The 22,240-nt window shown below is 47.9% G+C and overlaps 9 protein-coding genes across 9 annotated transcripts; 4 read left to right on the top strand and 5 right to left on the bottom strand.

Annotated features, from left to right (window-relative positions):
- On the bottom strand, window positions 1-928 carry BDV38DRAFT_237291 (protein fmp52-2, mitochondrial). Its single transcript, XM_032053565.1, has 2 exons — window positions 318-928; window positions 1-254 (listed from the first exon to the last, which is right to left on the bottom strand). The coding sequence occupies exons 1-2, from the start codon at window positions 868-870 to the stop codon at window positions 118-120; spliced, it is 690 nt and encodes a 229-aa protein (XP_031917722.1). The 5' UTR covers window positions 871-928; the 3' UTR covers window positions 1-117.
- Window positions 929-1,291: 363 nt separating this feature from the next.
- On the bottom strand, window positions 1,292-2,492 carry BDV38DRAFT_237289 (Rho family protein). Its single transcript, XM_032053564.1, has 2 exons — window positions 1,675-2,492; window positions 1,292-1,520 (listed from the first exon to the last, which is right to left on the bottom strand). The coding sequence occupies exon 1, from the start codon at window positions 2,482-2,484 to the stop codon at window positions 1,846-1,848; it is 639 nt and encodes a 212-aa protein (XP_031917721.1). The 5' UTR covers window positions 2,485-2,492; the 3' UTR covers window positions 1,292-1,520; window positions 1,675-1,845.
- Window positions 2,493-3,750: 1,258 nt separating this feature from the next.
- BDV38DRAFT_237286 (uncharacterized protein) lies at window positions 3,751-4,929 on the top strand. The gene has a single exon (XM_032053563.1). It carries the CDS (start codon window positions 3,865-3,867, stop codon window positions 4,894-4,896), a length of 1,032 nt encoding a protein of 343 aa, XP_031917720.1. The 5' UTR covers window positions 3,751-3,864; the 3' UTR covers window positions 4,897-4,929.
- A 484-nt stretch (window positions 4,930-5,413) lies between these two features.
- BDV38DRAFT_237285 (Kelch repeat protein) lies at window positions 5,414-6,619 on the top strand. Its single transcript, XM_032053562.1, has 2 exons — window positions 5,414-5,594; window positions 5,652-6,619. Exons 1-2 carry the CDS (start codon window positions 5,435-5,437, stop codon window positions 6,500-6,502), a joined length of 1,011 nt encoding a protein of 336 aa, XP_031917719.1. The 5' UTR covers window positions 5,414-5,434; the 3' UTR covers window positions 6,503-6,619.
- Window positions 6,620-7,130: 511 nt separating this feature from the next.
- BDV38DRAFT_296316 (solute carrier 40 family transporter) lies at window positions 7,131-9,036 on the top strand (the record flags this gene model as incomplete). Its single annotated transcript, XM_032062912.1, has 7 exons — window positions 7,131-7,168; window positions 7,260-7,497; window positions 7,545-7,697; window positions 7,737-7,764; window positions 7,871-8,028; window positions 8,096-8,629; window positions 8,743-9,036. The coding sequence occupies 7 exons, from the start codon at window positions 7,131-7,133 to the stop codon at window positions 9,034-9,036; spliced, it is 1,443 nt and encodes a 480-aa protein (XP_031917718.1).
- Window positions 9,037-9,362: 326 nt separating this feature from the next.
- BDV38DRAFT_279008 (uncharacterized protein) lies at window positions 9,363-12,152 on the bottom strand (the record flags this gene model as incomplete). Its single annotated transcript, XM_032058884.1, has 1 exon — window positions 9,363-12,152. The coding sequence occupies one exon, from the start codon at window positions 12,150-12,152 to the stop codon at window positions 9,363-9,365; it is 2,790 nt and encodes a 929-aa protein (XP_031917717.1).
- A 1,755-nt stretch (window positions 12,153-13,907) lies between these two features.
- BDV38DRAFT_268426 (arylsulfotransferase family protein) lies at window positions 13,908-16,868 on the bottom strand (the record flags this gene model as incomplete). The annotated part of the gene is made up of 4 exons (XM_032056768.1): window positions 13,908-15,188; window positions 15,241-15,369; window positions 15,422-15,515; window positions 16,846-16,868. 4 exons carry the CDS (start codon window positions 16,866-16,868, stop codon window positions 13,908-13,910), a joined length of 1,527 nt encoding a protein of 508 aa, XP_031917716.1.
- A 1,506-nt stretch (window positions 16,869-18,374) lies between these two features.
- BDV38DRAFT_237284 (uncharacterized protein) lies at window positions 18,375-20,142 on the bottom strand. The gene is made up of 3 exons (XM_032053561.1): window positions 19,749-20,142; window positions 19,373-19,641; window positions 18,375-19,298 (listed from the first exon to the last, which is right to left on the bottom strand). Exons 2-3 carry the CDS (start codon window positions 19,464-19,466, stop codon window positions 18,568-18,570), a joined length of 825 nt encoding a protein of 274 aa, XP_031917715.1. The 5' UTR covers window positions 19,467-19,641; window positions 19,749-20,142; the 3' UTR covers window positions 18,375-18,567.
- A 1,215-nt stretch (window positions 20,143-21,357) lies between these two features.
- On the top strand, window positions 21,358-21,970 carry BDV38DRAFT_190626 (uncharacterized protein). The gene has a single exon (XM_032052257.1). The coding sequence runs from the start codon at window positions 21,616-21,618 to the stop codon at window positions 21,922-21,924; it is 309 nt and encodes a 102-aa protein (XP_031917714.1). The 5' UTR covers window positions 21,358-21,615; the 3' UTR covers window positions 21,925-21,970.
- Window positions 21,971-22,240: the final 270 nt, after the last annotated feature.

Below are 22,240 nucleotides of genomic sequence, written 5' to 3'. Positions count from 1 at the left end.
TCGACGAAGTATAAACTACGCTATGAAATTTGGATATGAGTGCTATGCCGCAATCCACATTATAAATCTTAAAGGGCAACCCGTGTATACCAGCAAACTCTGCTTGGCAAAGAAGCATTACTCCTTCCACTCATCTCTGCCTAATCTTACGATATCAGCTTGTTCAAGAACCCAGTATTTTGATGGTGCCTTCCCGTCTTCCGCCATACGAGCAGCCACAACAGCTGCTCTACCAATAATAGTTTGATCCTGACCTGCACATTGAAATGAGTACTCAGAACTCCAAAGAACTAAAAATGCGATCGGACTAGTTATACCTATCATGTCCTGCACACCTTGGCCCAGCTTATTTAGATTTTGAACAATGTTCTCCAATAACGCAGCTTTGGGCTTTTCCCTCTGGAGGATCAACCCAGGCCTCAGGATGATACTATGTTCAAACTCGAGCTCCTTGATAGTATCCTCCACGCCAATCTTCATCTTCGAGTAGGGGACGTAGCGAGAGAAAAAGCCCCTGGTGCCTCCGCTGGAGATAAACACGTACGTCTTCGCTCCTGCCGCCTTGGCTGCTCTGGCGTTGTCTATGCATAAGTCGTGGTCGATCTTCCACTGATTCTCGATTCCGCCGGCTGCAGCCCTCGTGGTGCCGACTGCGTTGAAGACTATCGATGGCTTTGGGGAAAGAGAGGCGATCATGTCGCCCCATTTCGAGCTGTCACCTTCTTCCAGGGTCTGTAGCTTGGGAGACTGTACATTTGGTAATCTTCTTGACACAGTTTTGACGGATGAGAAGGCGTCAGCGGCAAGAAGTGTAGCGAGGATCTGGCCGCCCACTGCCCCTGTAGAGCCAAAAACTGCTGCTGTCGTCATAGTAAAAGAGGCTTGTCTGTAACGATTATCCGTTGGAAACAGGAAGTCTAGAGTTAGAAGTGAAGTGGGATGATGCTACTTTACATTAAATAGACAGAGGAACTGTTAGGTAGCCAACGAGACGTCATCAGTGCCAAGCTTTCGTATTCTAATTGGCTTATGTTATCAGTCATAACTAGCTCAGCATAACTAAAGTTGTGTACTTGGAGTATGCCGAGGTAAAGGCACCGTGAATCCTGCAATTGTTCAGCAGATGTTAGATGTATTCTACATTCCTCATTAAAAGCGTATGAAGGACAGAAATGAAAGAGTTGGGTAGTAGGAACGTGTGACTACTTGTATGAAAGGACGACGTTCGTCTATTAACGTTAAAGGCGATCCTAATTGTGACAGAGCCGTACCTCTATTGATGTGATGTAGTCGATATCCCTGAGCATGAAACCAACACAGGTGTATTATATAGTCAGCATACATTTGTGGACGACTGTTATGGACTGCTTTTACTCTATACTGGCACAGAAGTCCGAGAAGTGCTGAATTATCTATTCAGACATTACGTGACCATTATGATTCCCAAGCATGGTTTATATAAGAGTGGTATCCGGTTCTGCGTCTTAAGATGCTTTAGAGATTGAGGGTCGGAACCGTTTCTAGATAACCACAGTTAGAGGGAAAAGTCCACTCAAGATATGCCGTTGAGCGCCATAGCCCACAATGTCTCTAATAAACATTGTATTATAGTAGGTCTCTCGATCCCAATTCCCCGCCTACCTGCGGTCATGGAAGTCGTTGTTGGAGACTCACGCCAAATTGCCATCAGCCCGCTGTGTCACTCGAGTATTGTTGGACTGCGTACCCACACTGGGTAATAATCCACAACTGTGTCGAATGAAATCTCAGGAAACAGAAACTGATGGATTTCCAGTTCCTCGACTCGTCGCTCGGCCCTCACAGAGTTGATGTTCTGACAATGCACTAGCCAGTCTTGTAGTGCGTGACAGCGCGCGTCGCGGCCTCAAATACTTGCTGAACTCCCTCCAGGGTCATAGCTGAGCATTCGAGGTATTGACTAGCCCCGATCTGACGACAAGCCTTGGTAGCCTGCTTGCGGGTGACCTGCTCCGTTGCCACCTGGGAAAGCGCTTCACTCGTCTTCGGCTTTTCATCAGATCGCAGATCCTTCTCACGACCCACTAGCTTCGTCATCAACTGCAAGAATGAATTACTCGCTTTCGGATTTTGTTCGCGACGCAGATCCTTTTTACACCCAATTAATATAATCGGCTTATCACCACAGAAATGCTGAGCTTTCGGGGCCCATTGTGTCTGCACATTTCTCAGGGATTGGGGCGAATCAATGGAGAAACAGATGAAAAGAACATCACACAACTGGTATGAGATCTCTCGAAGCTTGCTGTATTCTCCTCGATTACTAGTGTCCCAAAGAGCGAACTGGGTCTGGCTCCCCGGGATCGGGGAGGCAACCTCGTGAAGATCTAATAGAGTAGGTATTTCGCCGCTCGCGGGGCTGCCTTGAGTGAAGGCAAGAAGGAGACTAGTTTTTCCGCAGCCTGTATCACCGACTACCACAAGTTTGCGAGTAATGATGCTCATGACGAAATACCTTCACCAGTATGGAGGGTCTCATCTGGGAAACAGGAGGTTTTGCTTGAGGGGAGAATTTCAGGCGGGATGACTCACGTCTCCATATGCCGAGGTTAAGCCGTGCGATTCTGTGATGCCACTAGTCAGCGACAGTCAGTTGTCCCTGGCTTCATCCGGAGGGTTGGGGTAAACGGAAGGTGATCATATATGGCATCTCTAATGTATTACCTCTTGGGCCATCACCAAGCAAGCCGCGTTCACCAACCAATGCAAAGCTTAAGTCAAACAATCTTCAGGCCTCGTTTATATTGATGGGACGTATTTATACTGTGATCAAGGGAATATACAACCAAGACTCATACCTAGGACGAGCGTGTGATTGGTTCTGCGGGTCCAGATGAGTAATCAATACGGTATTTGCCCCGATTTCGGGTGCTCACTTGAAGGTTCATTTTCATCGTGTCTCCAATTTGAAGTCGCAGCCAAAGGACCTACTATGTTGACCAGATATGCCTATACAGTCTTCTATAACAAGCAATGTAAACCAACACAGAATTCGCCGTACCCACTCAGGCTGTCGACCATGCCGTAAAAGAGGAAAGCGGGTTAGTCAACATCCTACTGCCGATATCAGGCATCTTCTGAATTGAACTTCTTCAGTGCGACGAGGCAAGGCCAAGCTGCCGGGCCTGCAAAAGGCTGTCACTAGATTGTAGCTACGGCATCGACTATACTTTCCGTAACTTGGACGGAGCACTGTTTCAGCGGCAGCCAGCAGGTCAAACAACCTCAACTCGATCAAGTCCGATTTCAAGTCGGAGTACAGCCAAAGGTGTGCTAGGCCCTGGAATTAAGATTGGCATGCTCAAGCACCTGAGCAGACTGGAAAGGCCTAGTGTACCACCAACTGTCAACACGCATCATCAGATAGAGGTCAGATACTTGAACCATTTCCAAACTCATGTGCGACACCTCCTTCCGGCAGCTTCTCTGGAATTTATCGACAGATCCGTCCACTCTCCGGCATTACAATTCGCCGTGCTTTGCATATCAGCATCCAATCTCTCGATGCTCAATGCACGAGTCCAGAACCGCATCTTACCAAATGATAGCCGGAAATCTGTTCACAGTCCACTCGTCAATGGCTTGCATCACAGCCTTGCTCAGAAATATCACGATCTGGCGCTCTGGAGCTGCCGGACTGCGGAGGGTGATGGGATCAAAACTGAAGCACCTGCGTTACTCGTTGCGCACGTTCTTTTGGCCTATTACCACCATGCATCGACCGATCATTTACAATTTCGAATAGCCGTGAGAGATGCTGTCCGATTCGTTTTGCAGAACAGGGCGACTATCGCCGATTCTGCAGATGGTGTCGTATCCCTGCAAATGTGGTACCGTCTCTGCACATCTCACCGACCAGCGAAGCCACCTGCTCTCCTCCTTGAAGGGGAGGGATCTAGTTCCTTTGGGCCAAACCTCCTTCCAGATGTCACTGAGCATCTCTATCTCAACTGTATTTTGGGAATGAGTGTAGATGACCTTATTTATGACATCCTTATCAAGACACTTGAAATCCGGGCCAAGGTGACGGTGTTTCGTTGCGTAGCAGCAATCCGCCAGGTCTCTGAGACATCGAGTGACATTGGCCCTCTTGCCCATGAGATGATGAATAAAATGCTAGGACGAGAATGTGGACCGGATGAGTATGGGGAAGCGCGCGATAGCTTTGTCCGCGGCTCAAATCTACTAGGTCTGTTGGATGTGCAAAAAGAACGCCTGAAGGTGTGGCGATCTCGACTTAGTCCGGGCCAGTTACAAACACAATACGGTTCTGTTTCGAGTATACCAAGCCAAGGGAGCCCTGAAGCTTCACATTTACTCACCGGCCATCGAGATGCCATGAACGCCTTGTACTGTTTACTGTGCGAAATGACATTCGAAGAAGCCAAGCACGCTTTCACATCGGGCCACATGTCTACAGTTGTTGGAGTCGATCCTTCGAATCCGATTGCTAACATGGCTTACAGCGCATACCATATTGCTGATAGTCTTAATCTTGCCGTGTCAAATACGTCGGACGTTTACACGATGAGTCTAACAGAGGTATTGCTGCAACTTGTATTTCTCTGGCGATCGGATGAGCTGTTTCACTACATTCTGGATATTCTGTGGCCACGGCTTGAGGCACATGGGAGGGGATATGAGCACTCCCACTACCCTACACATCTTGCCAAGAGGATTATAACTCAAGCTGCAGTATACTGGGAGCAGGGTCGAGTTGTAAACTTTGCTCTGCCGGCAGTCGCCGAGGACACATCGAAATTAGAACTGTTGGATATTGACCATCCGGTGGACCTGGTGGTGTGTGGGTACAACACAGATGGCATGTATTTTATTGAGAAAGGCCCACTACCTTGATGTTTCTCTTGAGTCAATCCATGCTCCCAGGACTAGTACACCTGTTATGTACATGCCGCTATATGCCTTACAAACTTGCTTTAAGCACCATATTTGTGTTACCCCTGGCGAGATCGGTGCCAGCCGGTAGCCTCACAGAAAATCGCGCAACTCCACGAACATTTCTAGCAGCCAGGTGCTTAGCTGAATTAGCTCATTCGGGATCCACTTTAATACTGATTATGATTTATTTCCCTAGACGTGGAGGTTTTGAAGAGATGTGCATGGGGCTAGTCCCATTTGGGATATATTTTACGCCCGTATTGGGAAGTACGATTGTGACAATGGGTCTAACCGTACATAGTAAGGTATTGAACCGCCGGGCATGTCTAACCTGTTTTGGATATTATTTACGCCAGTATTGAGATTACCGGCTTGTTTCCATGGCCTGAGGCAATGCAGATTGGGAAGAACATACGCAACAGTATTTAAACACTCTCGTTAGCCCTCCCAGGTTTGAGTAGTGCAAGCATCTCTCTGCAACGCAACTTAAAGAAAAATGGCTCGTGCTGTGTGGACCAAGCTTCTTTCGAACGACTCTATCCGGAGGTCGTCGCAAACCCTATCGGCCGTTGCAGGCAATGCGTATCTGTACGGCGGGGAGCTGCGGCCTCGTGAGCCGGTGGACTTGGATGTGTATCGCATCACCCTAAACAACAGTGAGTGAGCATACATGATTTAGCGCTGAAGGACAACGGGATGCTAATATTTTATAGAACGACCTTCAGATACCAAAATATCCACAATCATCAGCACGTCCGAGAGCCCACAACCGAGAGTCGGGTCTGCATCGACCACGATCGATGGCAAAGTCTATATCTTCTCTGGTCGTGGCGGCACTGCTATGGCTCCGATCGAAGAAGTCGGTTCATTTTGGGTGTTTGATCCAAGTGCCAGCACTTGGCTACAGGTGAAGCCCGCGGATCCTCAATCGCCACACCCAGCGGGACGCAGTTACCACGCTCTCGCGAGCAACGGCAAAGACACTATCTTTCTGCACGCCGGTTGCCCTGAAAAGGGCCGGCTGTGTGATTTGTGGGCTTTCAACATTTTCACTTGTCAATGGCGAGAGCTAGCCCCAGCCCCCGAGCCAGAAAGGGGTGGCACATCCATTGCTTATGCGGAGGGAAAGCTCTTCCGGATGAACGGCTTTGATGGAAAGACAGAACAAGGCGGTGCATTAGATGTGTATGACCCGGCAAACAACACTTGGAGCACCATTGCATACTCGGCGGATGGAGTTTCCGGTCCAGGTGCGCGTAGTGTGAGCTGTTTGCTGTCGCTCAAAGTTACCGGGAAGCCGAGCCTTGTTACTATGTTCGGTGAACGAGACCCTAGCAGCCTAGGACACCAGGGAGCAGGTAAAATGCTTTCCGACGTGTGGATCTTTGATATCCAGACTGGAAAGTGGACGGAAGTACAAGCGGATGGCGAAAATGCCCCCGAAGGTCGCGGATGGTTCGACGCCGATGTGATTACAAATGCTTCAGAGGATAGTATCGTTGTCCATGGTGGACTGGCTGAGTCAAACGAGCGGCTCGGAGATGTATGGCGATTGGACTTTTGATACGACAGCTAGTCTTCTGTGATGCCGGATAATTGTCAGGATAGAACTTTACTTCCCAGATTTCTCAGCATACACTCTTACTTTTCCCATCTTTAGCTAAATCTTTAAACATTTGGTGGTCTTCTAAATCCCGTTGTACGTGTTAACAGGATTACATGGGTCCAGATTAGAATTCTAAAGATATATGTGGACCCACCGACTAAGCTGCATCAGTGTAGTCTCCAACTGTTTCATTCAGGAGCTACCAATGGGTTCCGCGTAAGACCTAATTAAACCGTCATAATACATGCTGTCTTCGGGGAAACACTCGGAAATATCGGGTTACAGGTCGTGCATTCATTAAAACAGTGGTGGAGCAAGACGAATGGCCCTCTTCCTTCGTCGTGGCTTGCCACTGGACGATACTGCCCGTATGGATGCACTAGCATCTATTTGTCTGTCAGTCTTTCATTTGCTTTCAACTTATCTGTGTTATAAGTATCACGCCAGACTCCGTAGACTCGGATGCTCACGGTCCCGTCCATCATTAAGCACTCAACTTCTCCTATTAATAAAATTTCCTGCAGAAAGGGACAAAGAGCCTGTCTATGTCGTCAAACTGTTTACAACCGCTCCATATATGTCAAAGATGCTGGCACACGCGGCCCAGTCATCGACTCCTTCAGAGTACTCCCCTCTGCTTTCTGCTGACCCAGAAGCTGCTGGTCATGCACACTCAGCATTTGCTCAGGATCAGCATGAGCGCCAAGTAGCCAAGGCGCCCCCCCAGCAAGCTCGCACGTCGCTTGTACATCTCACACTTCCTATCAACATGGAACTCTCGCGTCTTCGAGTTTGGGGCCGTCCTCTACCTTGCTTCGATTTATCCAGGAACCCTGCTACCTATGTCAGTTTATGCTCTTTCGCGAGGTGTCGCAGCGATTCTGCTGGCACCAGCGGTGGGGAACTACATCGATACTGGAAACCGACTCCAAGTAGTCCGAGTGTCAATCGGTGTGTGATACCCATTGGATAATTTGGTATCCTCATATACTTATCGAAGCCAGTGCTCCAGAGAATCGTGGTGGCGGCATCTTGCGTGATTTTCTACTTGCTTGCGATTGGCCAACCCATCCTCAGCGAGATTGATAATACCTTGCTGGTAGCATTGGCGCTCCTTGCCTGTGTGGAGAAGCTAAGCTCTATCATGAATCTAGTATCTGTTGAGAGAGATTGGGTACGTATGCAAAAATAGTCCTTGTGTATAGACTCAAGTTCACATGGTCTGTTAGGTTGTGGTTGTTACAGGAAACGATCACGAAGGCCTCAAAGGTAAGTACTAGATTTGACTAGTGGGTCTGTACTCAGCACTAATGGAGTTTAATATAGCCATGAATGCCCAGATGCGACGAATCGACCTCATATGTAAGCTTGTCGGGCCGCTTGCGATAGATTTGGTCGATGGCGTGTCGACTAAGATTGCCATCTTGTTCAATCTGGGAATGAACATTTGTTCTGTAGTCGTTGAATACTTTTCGATAGCCAGGGTAAGTGCTGGAAACCACAGTTAAACTCATTCAGAAGCAATTACTAGTTCTAACGGGTGGCTCTCAGGTATACTATGAAGTACCCGAACTGCAACAGCCAAAGACAAAGGCAGCCCTCGATAAGCCAAGTACAGAATCCGACCAACATAATGGCGTGGCGCGCCTCTGGCACTACTGCCATCGTATCACACACAAGGCCTTGGGAGACTTCACCTCCTACTTCCGCCACCCTGTGTTCCTCCCCTCGTTTTCCGGAGCTTTTCTATATCTGACTGTCCTCTCATTTGCTGGGCAAATGGTCACATGGCTCCTGTCGACAGGATACGACTCTACGCAGGTCGGCATTGCGAGAACCCTAGCTGTAACCTTTGAAGTTCTCGCAACATGGATCGCGCCTTGGCTCATGGGGCGAATCGGTACCACTCGTGCGGGTTTGTGGCTAGCGAACTGGCAGATCGCTTCCCTGGTAGCTGGAATATCCATTTTCTGGATGTTCCCCAACCAGCCTCTAATTTCTGCGTCAGGACTGGTAGGAGGCACAATTCTCAGCCGAGTCGGATTGAGAGGCTTTGATTTGTGCGTGCAGATTCTTGTTCAGGAGGTGAGTGCTTTTCAGGTACCTGAAGGGGATAGGTCAAGCTCGTTTGATCCACTTCAACTTGGACCTATGAAAAGAGTTAAGCATTGTTCACGACTGACATACACCAAATATAGGGCGTCGAAGCCGAAAACCGAGGCAATTTCTCCTCGATAGAAGCTGCATGGCAGAACGCCTTTGAGATCGGCTCGTACATCTCGACTATTGTCTTTTCGCGACCGGATCAGTTCGGATGGCCAGCACTGATCAGTATCATTGCTGTGGGTATTGCTGGGATACTTTATACGGTATTTGCTCGCATGCAGCGTGGTCATTCGATCCATGTTCCGAAGTGGATTGCCGCTCCGGGCATACTAAAACAAACGAGGGAGAGGTGCCTTGAACGAATTTCTTCGGCGTCAAACATTTAGCATTTATGTATTGGGATATGTGCCAGTAATGAGTTTGGTGAGCACCTCCATATTTGCTGGTTACCTGGTGAGATACAAATCAACTTCAAGCGATATAGGGTGCACCCCGACAAGAAGGGTGTTAAGAACATTGTAAATGATTGATTACTTTATGGACTAAAGTGAACAATAGGTACAAAGACAAGGACAAGGTAGTATAGATAATATTATTAACAACCCAGTAGAGGTTTTAGGAGAGTCACCAAGCAAGATTTAAAACGTTTCTAGCCTTCCTAGTCCGCAGCTCTCATTGTATGTCCCAACGTTACTGGAGCATTCTCACGTACCTAAGTTGTCGAAGGTATAAAGACAAGATCTTCAACGTTCTCTCCCGCCTCCTTTGCATCCTTGGTATTCTCCGATGGTAACTTGTCCTCCTTTTTATGTTGGCATGTAAGCTCACCTTCACCTTTACCATGTTTTGGTCCACCGGCCTCCTCAATCGCATCCTCAACACAACCGTTCTTGAAGCCCGACATCGTGAACGTAACCTTCTCAGTGTCTCGCTGCCTGCCCTGAAATTCTGACTTTTCATGGGCGTAGAACAAGTAATGAGTGATGTGGAAACTTATGAAAAAATTGTTCTTGTGGCATCTCTTCTTCAGTACATTCGAGAATGACTGCCCATCAGTCCAACCATTGATACCAGCAATTCTGAACACAACCTTGTTAAGTCCATTGTCATCCAGTATGTCACAGGAGGCGGATGGCTTTGCAGCGGCGGAAGTCCAGGAGGCCTCTGCGGCCTCGGCAGCCGACTTGGATGCAGCAGCAGATGCCTCGGCAGACACCGAGGCCGCATAGGCAGAGGCGATGGATTCCACAGTGGAGATCACCTTGGTTTCTCCAGCGCACTCCGGGGTTGCTTCATGGTCATCGTCGGGGTACTTTCCTGAGGCGCAGGATACGACTTCACCATTGAATTGCGTCGTGGTAACGGGTGGAGGCTCACTAGTCGATGCTGCGGTGGGTGTTGGTGTCGGCGTCGGTGTCGGCGAGGGTCCAGGCGTAACTGAAGGACTCAGGCTTGGTGATGTTACCATCGTTGGTATTGGGAATAGTGGCATACTGCTGGACCCGCGGTATATGGGGGATGCTCCTGCGTTGATCAACGGGCCATTAGCGGCGGAGTTCATTTGCACTGGCACACCCATCGGCACTCCGTGTGGCACATCTGGTTGAATCGTTTGCACCGACGCTGGGGACCCCTGGACGCCACTGAGGAAGCCATTCATTGTCGCAGCCGCAGGAGGGGCTAATGGAGGCATAACTTGCCCCATGTTGCCAGCCGGTCGCATATTATTCCCCATCCCCGTAAAAAGGCCATTTTGGAGCGGACTAGCCTGGGGAGTGCTTGGTGCTATACTGCCTTCTGGAGGAGCCATATTGTTACCGTACCCATTGTTTAGACCTCCAGCTGAGGCTATATTGTCATTAATACCTCTCTGTAATCCATCTTGGACATGGCTTGCTTGAGGGGGGGTAGGCGGCATAGGAGGTGGGTACATAATGTTTCCAGTACTGCTATCTAATCCACTTTGAACAGGCTGTGGAGAAGCGGAACTCGACGCAGCCAGGGGGGCAATCATGTCATTGGAATTACTGTTTTCCATTCCATTGACTGGAGCGTTCGCTGCAGAGTCGGATCCAGACTGTGGACCCACATTGCTCAACACGTCATTAGTCTGCCCATCTAGAGATTGGGGTGCATTATTTATGCCGGGCGATCCACCTGACTGATCATAACCATTTTGGATGCCATCTTCTAACCCTTTCAGAAGGTTCCTGCCGGGAGAGCCCAAGAGAGGATTATTGGCCGGGCCACCAGCAACTTCAGGCGCTTGGACGGCACCTACCTGTGCTGGTGGAACTTGGACTGGGGGAACTTCAGCTGGTGCACGAAGTACTGAACCACCAATAGCTTCAGCACCACTACCCAATGCGCTACCAGCGGCTTCGGCACCACCAGCCAATACACCACCAGCGGCTGGAACGCTACCAGCAACACCACCCACAAGGCCACCACCAACGGCACCAGCACCGGCTTCGGCACCACTCCCTACTACACCAGCACCGGCCGGAACACCACCGGCTGGTGGAACCGCTACTGGTGGAGCTTGTACCGGGGCCGGGGCCTGAGGAACTGCTCCCGGCTGAGGGCTTGCAGGTGCAGGGGGAGTATTGCAGCGGAAAAGACAGGGAATATCAATCGCCTCAAGCAAGCCGGGCAAGTTGAGATATGTCCCCTCGCTCTCAATCCCGAGCAAGCCCAGTCCGTCAATCACAGGGAGAATGGTCTGGATGCCATTTAGGGCGGTTTGTAGAAGGCCATTTTTCGATGCCATAGACTCAATTCTTATGGTGGAGAATCGGGGTGGTACGTCCGTGAATGTTGGCAGGCGCGGTGCCCTTGTTATAGGAGGAATCAAGTCGTCGTCTGTCGTGGTGTCGGACGACTCGTCTGCGGCGTTTGACGAAGGAGCTGAGTCGGGAGGAAAGGTGCTCGGTGCGGGCTGTGGGGCAGGATCTCCAATAACTGATGCGTGGGATGAGGGCTCGGGTACTAGATTAACCTGTGCGGAGCCCGAGGTCGAATACCCGGAGCTTGATATACTCGCATCTTCGTAGTGGTTATTAGTAGGGATGAGAGGGGCACTAGATGCGGAAAAAGCCTCCACTGTGGGTCCCTGTGGTGGACTTGCAGCGATAAATCCATTTGTGCCAACTTGAGCACCGTTTGGGGCCATTGTTGGATAACTAGCCCCAGCCTTGGTCCATGTTATCACTATTGTTGATGTTATGACCTGTTGAGGGCCCATAGTATCGATAGTATTCCCGTAAGCTAGGCCCTGTCGATTCGCCTGGTAGTTTGGAGCAGCACCATTCGCAGCCATATTTGGGGGTTCCATCGCATTTTGAGCCGGGCGGGCAATGCTGCCACCGACGTTGACATTTAGAGATGCATCGGAGACATCATAAGCGCCGTTATTGGTGACACCTGAATACCCGTCAGGTGCCGGCAAACCGACACCATGCTGTACTAGCAAGAGAACCAGAGCGATTGATTTCTGGTACATGGTTTAGGAGGCTTGGACTACTCGCACCCTAATTCGAAAGTTGGTAAAGGCAATAATCAAAAGAAAATCATAAATGTAACGAATGTAAGGGTCAACTGTACGTTGTCCTTGAAAAGAGAATGACAACAAATTGTGAAAAGAGTGACAGGTTAACCGAAGTGCAAACTTATTCCAGCCATAGGTGACCCAATAGAAAAGCAAAAGGATAACGTTGTGATGTGGGTTCTTCACTTAATTTATTAACGGGGTGAGTCCCTGACCATACTCCTGGAGAAGCGGGTAGATATATTAGTGTTTCCATATCCTACAGTCCACGAGGCCAGTGGATAGCTCATGTTTCCAGGGTCATATTGTAAGTATCAATTTTCTGATATGGCTCCTTTGTTTATCGGGCACGGATTTAGTGGGTTTCTGCTTTTGGAGCTTGGCAGGGGTATCTAAAATGATGCCATTAAGAACTGGCATAAACAGATGAACATCACGTCGTTTATCAGTACTAGTGTCGCTTCGAGTTATGGCGAGCAAGGGGTTCCATCCACTTAGCTCAAGTGTAATTCGATAGTAAACAAAGAAACATTGGCCGTTTGTATCATGAGTCTATAGCGCTGGCCAGGGCTTTGGTGCCCGGAACCCTAATAGTGAGAGGGGAACCGTGATTTGCGGAGTCTCTTTGCCCGGCAGCAAATTGTCCACCTAAGGTTGCCCGGTGGGTTTAACAAGATGGCCATAGAGGTTTGGTCATTATTACGCCCAAGCAGTGTATGTGTTGGTCTGGATGCTCCCTGCTTCAGAAAAAGTTCACTATTACCTGTGTATCCACATCTCCAGCGCGAAGTCTCAGCTGATACAACACACCAATGGCGTCTTATCAGAGGCGCATACTAGCATTTTCTTAAATACAAAGCGATGTAACTGTCGCGCTATAGTTTAGAGTTATTTAAGAATATATATCCTTATCTACAGACCTATAAAATGTCTCTTTGGTTCTCTCTTTTAGCTTATACGCCATATCCGCGTTTGTGCTATTTTAGTATTTAGGTAAATGGTGATCCCAAGAGGTAGTTGTACGAGTGCTACAGATTTGCCCGCTTTCCATGATGAATGTCCCTATCATAGGATAGGCTCTTTGTACCTGTAGATGGCTGTTCGATTGTCCAATGGTTCTGCCGTACTCTGACTCGGTAATAGATGTAATAGATTTACAGCCAGGACATAAAACCGTCAGGTATTGCTCAAGCTATTAGTGAACAGCGTAAAGAGACGTTTGTAAAATTTATGGCCGGACCATCTCCTTTCAGGGAACAGGATTAATTTTAAAACACGTCTATAGTTATGTAGGCTCATTGAATACACCGAGTACTGATCCTAATGCATGGATGACATCGTCATTAGCTCTGACTGACTAGAACGTCATTCTTTGAACACTGCGTCGAAGCTGTAACATATAGCAGAGTAGGAGGTTCAACATGATCGGGATCCGTATGATAACTGCAGTATTATAGTACGGCAAAGAGAAAGCATAATTTTATAAATGCGTCAACATCAAGCGGCCGATGGCTTCACTGCAATCCTATTCTCAATCCGCGCGGTATCGTTTTGTCTATGGATATGCTATCGCCGTCTTCTCGGGAATCAGCCGAGGATAAAATTGGTTTGGGAGCGCCCAAGACATTTGATACATAACTAACAGGACTTGTGACTTTCTAGTTTGAAACCCCAGGGACTAGTATATCTCCGGTATTTCCTTTACTCTTCCTAGCCTAGGCTGGGCAAAGACGACGTCGTATCCACCACTGACGATTTACCTAGACTTGATCCATCGCTCGAAACTGCTTCTGCATATGCCCGAGGGTGGTAGTCGGTGCTCGTATAGGTAGTTTGAAACCCTTGTCTATCCGCCTTAGACAACAACGTAAACTCCTCAGACGTCGACGTCGTGCCGTAGAGATTCCAATGGGCGACTTCGGTAGCACCATTCCAACTGACCCAGAATGTGGTCCCAGATCCCGGGGCAGCTGCATATGCACGAAGAGAGGGATTATCGCTTGGCTGTCCGGTCCAATTAAATTTGAAAGCACGGTAGTTCATCTCCCGCGCATCATTTAATGTTGCGAAGAACACGGGGGTTCCGTCGTCAGTATGCTCAGATATTGAAGGATTGTTACCCCATCCGATGAAAGCGTTTTCGTTCGCCAGTATCTGGAGGTTCCCCTGGCTGGTCGACAGAAGCCCGTTGTCTGGGGCTTCGTACCTCTTAATGAGACTTGATGTGTTGGTTTCTTGGTTAATTGACGCGATAATACCTGAGGATGTTGATGACGTATTTCTATATCCGTTGCTTGCGTTATCGAAGAGTGAAATAACAGTGACAGTGTCATTCTCCTGAATAAACCGCGCATCATGCTGGGAGGAGAAATTATAATTCTGCATTTCGATGGAACTGTTTGTACCACCCAGACGCCATTGAATGGATCCATCCTTACCGGATATCTTATAGATGCAGCTGGTATGTCTAGCAGACACTAGATAGTCACCATCATTGTTCTTATCAACAGAGTTAATGTGAAAGTAGTCCCAGGCAGTCGCATTGCTAAGACCATCACCCACGACTGTGTTAAGTCGAATCGGGGTATACGTTTCCGAGATGCCAACATGATCGAGAGACCTCCACTCGAAGAGGATCTCGCCTGTCGTAATATTGATCTCTTGAAACACGCCATCCATGACCCAGCCGTTGTCCGCTGGTACATCGTACGCCTCTAGGTTATAGCGGCGCGGCTGGTAAATGGCGATGAGAATGGAGGTGTTATCAATAATGTTCAACTCATGCATATCGCTCAGCGTTAAACCATTTCCACTCTGTACAGTCGCCACTTGCTTATAGTCTTGATCCAGGATGATGTTGCGACCCCTTGCATAACCTTCTATTTGATTTCCTTGGAAGTAGCATAAATGATCGGACCCCTTGTAGGGGCACACCTGTAGATCATGGAAGAGCTCGGTTGTGGAGCCATCGGCTCCGCTCCATACCAAATCCTGGGCTCTTAGATCAGCTACATGTTCATAAATGTAAAGTGGAGTAACATACACCATCAGTGTCATATATATATGGCCCTGGTAGTTCTGTCTCATAGGGTGCTATAAATATATAGCCCGGGGTAATAAGTGAGTCGTTCCTAAGACTAACTTCCATAATCGGTGCACGAATGTCTGGTCTCTGGCCGGAAATCAGCGTTGCCCTAACTATTTGAATGACTAAATTCACAAACCGATTGAAAAGAAGTCCATGTTGCAGCGTTGACTATACTCGCTATCGCCAACATACATATCATGGTCCGAAGCAGGTCCCCATGGGAGCACAAGCTCCTAATGTTTTGAAGAACCATGTTTAATGTTGCAGGCACAGGTTCTGCTTTTCGAAATATAAAATTCTCATTAACCCTTTGAAGCTAATTGGTCTGTATCAATGCTTCTAGGGTAGGTACAATATTCATGAACCGGAAGATTGTGAAGGCCGATGCAGCATTATCTATCCGAGACTGGCATCGGCTGATTCTTCCTAAAATAAAATATGCCGACTGTATATGCAGAGGCATACGTATGCACATCAGGTATTATTGTTAATTTTGTACCGTGGTTACGTCATGACTTCCATTATTTAGCTTTCGACACTTTATGCCTAGATCAATAGGGCGTCTATGCAAGGAAACCGACAGTCTTTTAGAACATGAGAGTGACTAGACTTGGCTGGACTCCCAATTGAACTTGCGAGAATACGGTCTAGGCCAATCTCCTCCTGTGGACACCACTCCATTGGTTGACTTAATGTAGTTGAATAGATATGTATGACCCCCATTCTGTGGGAGTAGGGAGAGATCCACGAACGCATTTAGAAGTGACTAACTGTAATTGAGCTTAACTATCAGCACATTGTAACGTTCAGGGCCCGAGAGGAGGCTAGTTGCAAGAACAACCCAGGTAATTATGGAGTCATACGGGAGCAGTATGAACCTTCTATGGCGACACAGCCAATCAGCCGAGGGGAATCTATGTCATCTAGCAATCCTGGAGATCGCCCCAATCCCGGATTGCCGAATAGTAAACGAAAACTAGCATAGCCCCACGTGAAATATGCTGTTCCCGGAGGTCCAAAACCATGGGTCAACCTTATCGCAAACCTTATCATAAACTGGAAGTCGACACATCGAACACACAGTCTGATCATTGGATGGAACGTATTTTATCCAATCGTAAGACCATGGTGTGTGTGAAAGTCCGGGGCTCAAGTGTATCTAATTCAAGTGACTCCGTGAGCCGTCCCAAACTCGGACGACCCCGTGCTCAGCTGCTGAACCATCAGTGGATGTGGCTTCGGGATGACAGCACAATTCCCTCGTTCCGTTGCCAATACCCAGTGCTGACATCACCAAGGTCTTGGAAGCTGAATTTCTCACGTCGCATTGAGTAGAAGTGGTAACATTTCACGTACACGCGCTACTGCGAGAATCAGGTATAAGACCTTTGTAGTACGTTTCTTACTGGGCTATACACTTCTCATCGGACTGCCTTTGACAGGTATGCAGACAGAGGGTACTGTTATAGCTATTCATCTACGCCATATACAAGGCCTGCTTTACATCCCACTCCCCCACTCACATATATTAAGAGTCTACAATATCGCAATCCGTTGCACTTGGAAAGAACGTTCCTCGCCATGGTGACAAACAACGGATACAGTCCATCCCCTTTTAAACGGACATTATTGGTCACTTACCCTCGTACTGCATCCAACCTACTCGTGAGAATGCTGTCTCTAGAAGAGCAGGAGAATGTCATCTCCAACGAGAAGGGAGGCTATTTCTTCTGGGACTCCTTTATGAAAGGCAGGACAACAAATTCTGCCTACACACCAGTTGAAAACTGGACAATGGAGCAAACCGAGGAGATGCAACAGATCTTTCAGCGCGATTTCGATCGCTGTGAGAGGACATCACATTGCGCTGAATCTCAGGGCAAGTTATTTTTTGCAAAGGAACATGTGCAGTGGTTCGCAGATCCGGCGGCCATTAGCGATTATCTTTCACATAACGATAGCCACACACCGTCCCCGGTGAACATCAAGGTTCCGAATTCGTATGGCACGCTCCAAAGGTTCTCACCTAACAACCACACAATATTTCCCGACCAGTACTTGGAGACCTGGAGGCTGACCTTCCTCATCCGTCATCCTGCTTTGGCATTTCCGTCATTCTATCGAGCGATGAGAGAGTTGGAAAAGGAGGAATTCGCACAACCTCATGAAATATGCCCGTTGATGGAATTGAATGCGACGTTGAGATGGAGTAGGCTTCTTTACGATTGGTGCTGCCAGCATGAAGACAAGTCAACCATCGGTTATGATAGGGATATTCGGTACCCCTTGGTACTAGATGCCCAAGACATCATACATCACCCTGAAATTCTCGCCAGGTACTGCAAGCTCATAGGGCTCAACCCGGTCCATCTCAAATCGGAATGGAGTGTACCGAATCGAAAGATGCAGAATGGGGCCGCGGACAATATCAATCACAAAAGCCCTGAGAGTGTGATGAAGTTCACCCTTGATAATTCATCCCATGTCTTGAAGGACAAGACACCGGCTATTGTTGACATTGGGCTCGAGAGGAAAGCTTGGGACCGGGAGTTTGGTATAAGCACCGGCGAAAAGATGGAGAAGTGGGTGAGGGAGGCAATGCCAGATTACAATTATCTCAGAGCAAGAAGGTTACAAGTGCGAGATGCGTAAACAAGGATTTTCAATATACCCCCACAGTACTCAATGGTTTTGCCTTGATAAGATGATATCGATAGAAGTCATAAGTTGTTATTCACTCTCGTTACAGTCTTACCCATATACAATACTATATATTCACATTCCGATTAGCTCCAATGGGCTACTTTGGGTTTATCCGAAGAGGCACCACCTACATCCAGAGTTTTCCGTTGGCAACCTACCACATATTGTGAAGCCTGGGGGCTGAGCCATTCCATGCCCAGAATACGATGTCGTTGTTTTGGCTTTTCTAGTAGATGGACCATTCTACTAGCCATTCGAATAGTCGTAAGAGCTTCATGTGCAACTCAATAGTCATATCAAGGAAACTCTAAAAGCTGCACATAAGGTAAGCTATGGGCATCTGTGCGTTAGAAGATATATTCGTTACTTTATAACTGTTATGCCAAGAGACCTAGGTCAATGGTATTAGTTTGTTTTACTCCAATAATAAGTGACATTCTGGTATGATAGTTACAAATAGGAGCACATAGTGCACGTATAGAGATGATTAACCAATAAGATACATCGGCGAAACTTAACAAAGATACCGAAATATGCTTTTTCCGCCTCCAGTCCTTGGTAGTTCAGAGAATACCAGCTCTAGGTCTTGTGCCTGCACTTGCAATGATCCCAGTCCCAGTTATTGCAGTTAGACTGGAAGTTATCGCACCTTTTGCCCTTGCAGCGACAGTTGTTCCAGTCCCAGTCCTGCGGTTTGCAGCTATTATCTGCTTGACGACAGACCTTTTTGCATTGACATGTATCCCAGTTCCATGTCTTGCAATTAGAGTCATAGTTGTTACACCATTTGCCACGACACTTGCAGCTGTTCCAGTCCCAGTCCCCAGGTTTGCAACGGCGGTCAGGTCCATCGCACTTTTTCATACATTTGCACTGGTTCCAGTTCCAGTTGTTGCAGTTAGAGTCATAGTTGTCACACCATTTACCTTTGCAATGGCAGCTGTTCCAGTCCCAATCCCCAGGTTTGCAACGTCGGTCAGGCCTATCACACTTTTTCATGCACTTGCACTGGTTCCAGTTCCAGTTATTGCAATGGGGATCGAATTGGTCGCACCATATGCCCCTACACTTGCAGCTGCTCAAGTCCCAGTTCCCGGGTTTGCAACGGCGGTCAGGCCCATCGCACTTTTTCATGCATTTGCATTGATTCCAGTTCCAGTTGTTGCAATGGGGATCAAATTGGTCGCACCATTTGCCACTGCACTTGCAGCTCTTCGAGTTCCAGCGGCCTGGCTCACACCGGCGCTCCTGCTGATTGCATGTGTGATCGCGCTGTAAGTGCTCCACAGTCGAGTCACGTTCATAGAGGCCTTCCTCGTATACATCAGCATCGTGAGCTATAAAGCCTCGAAGGTATGAAGTATGGGAGGAACTGAAGACATACCTTCAAGGTCATCCAGATCATCGGCCTCTGCTACTGGAGAGGCAGATGCAAGGCTGAGGATAAAAAATAAGAAGAAAAGCAGATTGAGCTTCATGATCAGGGAGGTATTGATGACTGTTGACTAAGCCCGATAATGTTTGTAGGAACCGCCTTGCATTCGTTCCAATGTTCCTCGTTTGTAGATGAAACATCTCTGGCAGAACGGGTTGTTATATAGATGGCAGGAGCTGCAATGATGTCAGACACACAGCGGCATACATTTGTCTATTCTTAGTAGTACCAGGTCAAGTCAGTCTAGGTGAAGTCTATCAAGCGTTCTATTTTCGTAGGGAGACTCGAAGTTAGATACGAGATCCAGATACACCAGGGTGCATACCACTATTCGCATATGAAACTCTAAGATAGATTATCGAATCCTTGTATGTATCGATACGCTGGCTGATACATCCGCTGGGCTTACTGGGGTCCGAATCTCCATGCGCGAGATATGATATGATCCTGTGGCTGAAGTATGTTGCTGTTCGCTGGTCGAGCTCCAAAAATAGCTCCAGAAATAGCTCCATATCCCTACGCTCCAAGTCTCACCTATGGATGGATACCTGAAAGATGCCAATAAAGCTTATCCAATCCATACATATACCCCTAGAAACGAAATACAGAACCAGGTGCAACGACCGTATTTTTGTATTTATATACGGTCTAGACATTTGAATTGTAAGGCATTATGCTACTATGGAAATTTGAGGCACTATTAAAAGCAATAAAGTTCCGTTCGACACTTCTAGCCGACGGTAGATCCATAGAAGACATTCTTGGCTTGCGTCTTGCATTCTGCATCCGAACCTTTTCATTAGGCTTTTTCCGCCTTGCCTCAATCTTGGCAACTTGGCAGATTGGCAAATATTCTAATCATACGATACCCGCAGAAATCTGGATTCGTTCGGAATCAGGTCATGAGGCCAGTTCTAGGTGCAGACCAAATACTGAACAAAATACCTGTTTTTGGCATCATTCAAAAATTCAGGGGTGGAATCCCAATTCGCAAGTCAAAGTCCTCTCTTTCCCTGGGTCCTTGTCAAGGCTATTATGCTCTTCCTTTCAAACATGAGCTGCTTGAAAGTCCGCTGGCTCTTCATCTGATTGGTTATATTCTTGGCTTGGGCTATAAAGTATCGAGGGCAGCACTATCGTGCACATCTTGACCTAGCCATTTACGTGAGTACAGCTCCTCATACAGCTGGACTGACTAAGTATCATGAGCGGCAAATCATTGTGTAATGGATAAGGGAGTTCAAGAAAGAGCTTACTGAATTATGATATCCCTAGAAGCTTTTGCTGTGTCTCATCCCGAGCATCTCAATTCTGCCGCATACTATAAAACACTGTGGCAGCTCGAGGTCCGAGATCGGTCGTGGCAAAACAGGTTGATGTATACTGAAACTCGAGAGGTCCATTAGAATACAATCTCGCCTATTGAACTGCAGTCGAGACATGTTATGCTTCCCGTGACGAAAGCCAGAAATTAGCCCCAACAGTCTGGATCTCAAGTTAGTGCTTCCGTTCAGTAGACACTGTTTTAACTCCCTGTGCAGCGGCATCTGACACAGCGTAACCGATGATAACAGGCCTGAATTATCTCGGCCTACCAAGCATTCGCCTGGCCTTGGACCTTTCCGGAAGCAGCCATAGGTGTACGGGAGACAGAAGTGGTAGTCAGTGAGGGCCATATCTGCCGAACCTGCAGATCATTTCCTGGGATGAGGGGCTCGTTGTTGATTATGATTGTCTGATAATCGCTCAGAGATCCATTATCCGCTTTAGGTACTTACCACGATGATCTTTGTTGCTTTCCACTCCACAGACTCCTATTTCTCAACTATATGCTAGTTTCAACCCTGAGATCACCCCACCTTATGCACCAATGATCATGTCTAAAGCCATTTAATCTACCCTTTATTAACCCCGGGTTTGACCGAATAACGAGCTGATCATCATATAACAAGGGGATCCCTAGTTGTGAATTGCGGTATCTACTTCCCATTGTGCCATTCAGACGCAGAATCAATATACCATCGGTGCTCAGTCCCCCGAATGTTCTAACCATGTATAACATAAATACATCCCAGCGACGCATGCTTCAGAGAACAGGCTGCAAGCTTATTCGCACTTGGTCTCCCGTGTTTTCTTATCCAGTCCTATCCTTGCCTTACTCTTACCAATAGGACATCCTTTCTACCGTCGAAATGGTCAACATTCAGTCTCTCTGTGTCGCCGCCACAATGTTAGGCTCCTATGCAGCTGCGCTCCCAACCAACATCGTTCCTATTAACAATGGTGTCATCCCAACCATCGCAGAGCGTTGCATACCAGACGACCCCATTTCCTGTGGTGCAGGCTTCATGAAGCGAGAGATTTCTGTCAAACGTTGCATTCCCGATGATCCAACTTCCTGTGACCCTGGCGACTTTGGCAAGCGTGATATCCCTGTGAAGCGCTGCATCCCCAACGATCCCACATCGTGCGATCTCAGCGATTCTGGACAGGGTTCTTAGCCATGGAATGTTGGGGATACCGAGGATTTAGTCTAAGGGATTGATGTGGGAAGTCATACAAAACGCGGCGGTCTTTTGTTCGTCGCTACCAGTTAGGTGGAGCTACCATTCGACCTATGGCGGGAGCAGTGGCCACGCATACAGGCAACTTCCACTACACGATGGCAATCTCGACTGCGTTTTACGTGCTCGCCTGGGTGTTCCCTGTTGTACGCGAATACTGCTAGTAAACAGTTTTGGACGGCCATCTTCACACTGACTTGAATTTGAATATAACTCACGCTGCGGTCGAAAAGGCTGCACAATTGGAAATGGA

Source organism: Aspergillus pseudotamarii (genome assembly GCF_009193445.1).
Source record: "Aspergillus pseudotamarii strain CBS 117625 unplaced genomic scaffold BDV38scaffold_7, whole genome shotgun sequence".
NCBI classification, from domain to species: Eukaryota; Fungi; Ascomycota; class Eurotiomycetes; order Eurotiales; family Aspergillaceae; genus Aspergillus; species Aspergillus pseudotamarii.
Note: the sequence above shows the minus strand (reverse complement) of the source record. Positions and strands in the feature narration are given on the sequence as shown.

Coding starts and splice junctions, on each gene's coding strand:
- BDV38DRAFT_237289 (XM_032053564.1), bottom strand. CDS start 2,484: ATGAGCATCATTACTCGCAAACTTGTGGTAGTCGGTGATACAGGCTGC.
- BDV38DRAFT_237291 (XM_032053565.1), bottom strand. CDS start 870: ATGACGACAGCAGCAGTTTTTGGCTCTACAGGGGCAGTGGGCGGCCAG. Junction 255..317: donor AGGTGTGCAGGACATGATAG/GTATAACTAGTC, acceptor TTCAATGTGCAG/GTCAGGATCAAACTATTATT.
- BDV38DRAFT_237285 (XM_032053562.1), top strand. CDS start 5,435: ATGGCTCGTGCTGTGTGGACCAAGCTTCTTTCGAACGACTCTATCCGG. Junction 5,595..5,651: donor TCGCATCACCCTAAACAACA/GTGAGTGAGCAT, acceptor AATATTTTATAG/AACGACCTTCAGATACCAAA.
- BDV38DRAFT_190626 (XM_032052257.1), top strand. CDS start 21,616: ATGGTCAACATTCAGTCTCTCTGTGTCGCCGCCACAATGTTAGGCTCC.
- BDV38DRAFT_237286 (XM_032053563.1), top strand. CDS start 3,865: ATGTGGTACCGTCTCTGCACATCTCACCGACCAGCGAAGCCACCTGCT.
- BDV38DRAFT_237284 (XM_032053561.1), bottom strand. CDS start 19,466: ATGAAGCTCAATCTGCTTTTCTTCTTATTTTTTATCCTCAGCCTTGCA. Junction 19,299..19,372: donor TGATCTGGATGACCTTGAAG/GTATGTCTTCAG, acceptor TATACGAGGAAG/GCCTCTATGAACGTGACTCG.